The sequence below is a fragment of the Olea europaea genome, chromosome 3 (genome assembly GCF_002742605.1).
Source record: "Olea europaea var. sylvestris chromosome 3, O_europaea_v1, whole genome shotgun sequence".
Lineage (NCBI taxonomy): Eukaryota > Viridiplantae > Streptophyta > Magnoliopsida > Lamiales > Oleaceae > Olea > Olea europaea.
Genome location: NC_036239.1, coordinates 20,402,881 through 20,407,026, shown reverse-complemented (window position 1 = coordinate 20,407,026; position 4,146 = coordinate 20,402,881). Strand labels below are relative to the sequence as shown.

At 36.9% G+C, this 4,146-nt stretch overlaps 2 protein-coding genes across 2 annotated transcripts; both read right to left on the bottom strand.

Annotated features, from left to right (window-relative positions):
- Window positions 1-10: 10 nt before the first annotated feature.
- On the bottom strand, window positions 11-2,311 carry LOC111389417 (probable serine/threonine-protein kinase PIX13). Its single transcript, XM_023014342.1, has 5 exons — window positions 1,952-2,311; window positions 1,044-1,375; window positions 614-749; window positions 391-533; window positions 11-161 (listed from the first exon to the last, which is right to left on the bottom strand). Exons 1-5 carry the CDS (start codon window positions 2,016-2,018, stop codon window positions 12-14), a joined length of 828 nt encoding a protein of 275 aa, XP_022870110.1. The 5' UTR covers window positions 2,019-2,311; the 3' UTR covers window position 11.
- A 1,028-nt stretch (window positions 2,312-3,339) lies between these two features.
- On the bottom strand, window positions 3,340-4,143 carry LOC111389410 (probable serine/threonine-protein kinase PIX13). Its single transcript, XM_023014334.1, has 2 exons — window positions 4,101-4,143; window positions 3,340-4,019 (listed from the first exon to the last, which is right to left on the bottom strand). The coding sequence occupies exons 1-2, from the start codon at window positions 4,141-4,143 to the stop codon at window positions 3,547-3,549; spliced, it is 516 nt and encodes a 171-aa protein (XP_022870102.1). The 3' UTR covers window positions 3,340-3,546.
- Window positions 4,144-4,146: the final 3 nt, after the last annotated feature.

The following is a 4,146-nucleotide window of genomic DNA, read 5'->3' as shown; positions in this document are numbered from 1 at the left end:
TTTATGCAATGCTAGCCGCACTTGCTTTGCAAATTACCTGTGGCGACGTACTCAGGAGCGGCATAACCTTGAGTCCCCATCACACGTGTAGTCACGTGGGATTTACTAGGCGTTGGACCCATTTTCGCAAGGCCAAAATCTGATATCTTGGCATTGTATGACTGCAAAAATAATTTTAATCAATGTCAAAAAAATGAAAGCATCCTTCTTACCATTAAATCTTCTGTTAAGTCAATTTATTGCAAACACAATTTTGCCCAATCTTTCAAGATTTATAAAGTTTTCAAAAGTATAAAACAGAACTAAGCCGAGCTAATTATGATGGAAAATGCTGGCTAAAGTTCCAAAATGAAAAAGAATTGGCAGTAAATCGCGTGTAAAAAAATTTACCCCGTCAAGCAATATGTTCGAGGCCTTGAAGTCTCTATAGATAACTTTTCTATCTGATGCATGCAAGAATGCTAGTCCCCGAGCTGCTCCAATTAAAATCTTAAGCCTTGTGTCCCATGGAAGAGGCAGAACAGCAGAACCCCCTGAAACGCAGTGCTCAGAAGAATTAAAAGAATATGGCCATCGGCTAATCCATGCAATATGAGAGACTAGAGACCCTTACTTCCGAAAAGGTGGTTCTCTAAGCTGCCTTTCTGCATAAACTCGTAAATAAGCAATAGCTCTTTATCCTCCCAACAGTATCCCAACAGCTTAACCAGATTAGGATGAGAAAGCCTTCCAAGAAAGTTTACCTCAGACTGTACACATAAATAATGAACAAAATGCAGACAGATTCAGAAATAATTTGAGTTAATTATTAGAAATGAACTGATATAAGAACACTAAGATGATGAACAACTAATCACGCCTTTTACAACCTCCACATAGGTTTATTAAGCAAATTATTAAAAAACAATTCTATTTTCAATGCTTCAAATGGAAAATATAAAACATTGAGTATCGAATAGTAAGATAGTGCATTTCACAGAGAAGAATTGATGACTGATAGCCATAGGAAATGTTGCATTACTGAGAGAACAAATTTGAATTACCTGCCACTCTTCAAATCCTTGAAAGCTTTCGGTATTTAACTTCTTAACTGCAATTACGGTTGCACTTCCACCTTTCGTCGTGCCTTTCTCATCAAGCCAACCTTTATAGACCTTCCCAAAGCCACCTTCTCCCAACACCGTATCACTTCTAAAATTTCTTGTTGCGGCCTTCAGCTCAGAAAAGGTGAACATTCTTAAATTGGGGAGAGGTAGTATTTGTCCAGACGGATTAGCCTCGTCCCCCCCACTGGCAGCCGAGAATTGGCTGTTCCCAGACACATTGCTATTTACCGTTGATGACGTTATATTTCCGGTCGTTTGAGAAGTTGCAACTGCAGTATACACACACAACTTTAACGTAAAGCATAACCAAAATAATCAAAGAGGGCATATATTGATTTTCTTTCTTCAACTAATGAATTATGCAGTTAAATAACATAAAATTCAGTAAGCCAACCCTCAAATATTTAAGGATTAGTTATCTTTTTTAAGAAAATAAACGAGAAGATTGGTTACAAACAAAAATAGATTCGTATTCACGTCCATGAAATAGGTTTGAATAGTCATCTTTTTCACATATACACGAGGTATTCAATTCCAAGAACAGCTTGATAACTCCAAAGGTTCGGATCCTATCTTTTACTAATTACCAAATTAAAGGTCAGGATTCGGATTCACATACACGAATATAGGCCATCTTCTTTATGTACACCCAAGGATAATTCAAATCTGAATGCAGCTTGATACAGCCATAGGTTTCGAGCCTATCATCCCTACCTATTACTAATTTACCAAACTAAAAGTAGAAGAACAAAATCAACTAAAACATGAAAAGCAATTTATAGATAATTCATTGAAATCAAATTTATAAAATTTTGATTGAATTAACCAGAAAGGGTTATCCAAACCTGAACTTAATTGCTCGGTGGTGGTTGGGCTCTGGTTGACCGAGTCAGAGCTGAAGCAGATTCCCATACCCAACTTTTCAATACTCGATCGGACTAAACTCTATTATTCAATAAACCCGCCAAATGAATAACACTAGCAATCGATCGATGTTCATTTTCAGATCAAAGCTGCAGGTTTTTCTTCCTCTTCAATAAATATTTTGTAAACAATTTTCAACTGTTTGGAGTTTCGAGCCCAATTTATTTGCTCAATAATTAATTGCAGACAGAGACTGAGTCGTGGGGTGGTGCAAGATGAAATTATTAATGAACTGCAAATCAAAGTCAAGTCAAAAATGGCGGACGTAGCCATTTTTCCAAATGTAAAGAAATTCAACGAGACAATGCCATTAACGTTGCGTTGTTGCTTTTAGAGGTTAAAATTACAGCTGAAGAAAAAAATAGAGTAAATTTAACCAATAATCACTTAACTTTACACTTGATTACTACTTGCTCACTCATCTTTCACAGATTACTGAANCCCCCCCCCCCGCCCCCGCCCCGAACCGGGTCGTTAAAATCAAATACTATACTCACCACATTGTACCATCGGTTCGATTTTTTCGCTCCGTTCGATTCGATTAACCGCGATTTTCGGTATTGACGGTTCGAATTGTCATCCCTACTTGAAAGTAAATAATCAATTGTCTTTGATAAATTTACTAAGAACTATACTAATGATAATCCTCGTACTCAACTAGTTCGAACCCCTTTCAAGAGCTATTCAAAGAAAATTCAGTATTTCTGAATTGTAAATATCTAGGTTCCACATTTAAATGGAATGAAAGGAACATTATAGCGTGTGTTTGGGAGCGATTTCTCTCAAATTTTAATGAAAATTTTGACTGTTACATACGGTAAATGGGCCTCACATCTACAAGGAAATTGGCCATAAAAGGGACAAAACCTGCAGCTATCTTTAACCTATTATTTGGAATGTCAAAAATGTCTTTGTAATGGTGTGGAATTTCAAAAAAGTAGAGAACGCCATGGTCTTTTCACTAAAATTTCTAATTGACCGGACGGTGTAGTTAAAAAATGCTGCAACATTGTGGGCCCTATTTTTTGTAGACAATGGACGAATTCATTCCCAAACACATGCATAATTTTATATGAGAAAGTAGAAAGCAGTGGGATACTTCTCTTCATTCACAAAAACTAGGGCATAGGACTACTATATTTCTTTGCCAAATCTTCAAAAATGTTCTCTTATTGGTCATGCAAAATAAAAGCTCCCAAAATCACCATAAATTTTCCTAGTACACAAGACATAGGTAGCATTGAATAAAAAGAAGTGTTCTCAATCCTTAACTGCGAAAGGCTCTAACGAAGTAAATGATATGTCAACAGTTAAAAAAATGTATCTATATATTCAGGTGACAATCTTTTTACATCATGCATTATTCTTAAGTACACAGAACTGCTTTTCGCAAGTATATTCTCATCTATTTAACTCTGGAAAACAGAATCTCATTCATTTAAAGAGGCTTTGAGGAACATGAGATTGGAACAAATATGCGTAAAGATCAGCTCCAAATGAATACCCTAACTAAAACTTATGTGCGAGGTGGCAGTGGGTAGGCTTGATTTATATCGTGCCTTGGATGAATTGGAGAATGATTGTGCCTTGGATGATGAATTGGAGAACGATATTGCGAAGGTTTCTGTGCTCGAGAAGATGGTTGAGGCCTAGAATTTACTTTAACCTCTTTATGTTTCTCATGAACAGAATCAATGCGCTCTAGGATCTCAACAATTTCTCGCATTGATGGTCGGTTTTTTGGTTCACTTTCAATACATGATAGAGCAAGCTGAGCTATTTGTATTGCAGATCTTGAAGGATATTTTCCTTCCAAACGAGAATCCATTATGTTCTTTAACTTCCTTCTGTCAAATAAATGTGGCTTCACCCATTCAACCAGATTTTCTTTCCCACCTGGACGATTTTCGTCAAGTACCCTTAACCCTGTAAGCATTTCTACCAATACAACACCAAAACCATAGACGTCGCTCTTCACGTACAAATGCCCTGGTATATAATTAGGAATGACGTTAGAATATGAACAATGAATCTTTATGCAATGCTAGCCGCACTTGCTTTGCAAATTACCTGTGGCGACGTACTCAGGAGCGGCATAACCTTGAGTCCCCATCAC

What these genes read in the sequence shown, in the direction of transcription:
- LOC111389417 (XM_023014342.1), bottom strand. Translation starts at nt 2,018, where the DNA reads ATGGGAATCTGCTTCAGCTCTGACTCGGTCAACCAGAGCCCAACCACC. An exon ending in CACCGAGCAATTAAGTTCAG is followed by an intron (nt 1,376 to 1,951) that starts GTTTGGATAACC and finishes TGTATACTGCAG; the next exon opens with TTGCAACTTCTCAAACGACC. An exon ending in CGAACATATTGCTTGACGGG is followed by an intron (nt 162 to 390) that starts GTAAATTTTTTT and finishes TTATTTTTGCAG; the next exon opens with TCATACAATGCCAAGATATC.
- LOC111389410 (XM_023014334.1), bottom strand. Translation starts at nt 4,143, where the DNA reads ATGGGGACTCAAGGTTATGCCGCTCCTGAGTACGTCGCCACAG. An exon ending in TCCTGAGTACGTCGCCACAG is followed by an intron (nt 4,020 to 4,100) that starts GTAATTTGCAAA and finishes ATTATATACCAG; the next exon opens with GGCATTTGTACGTGAAGAGC.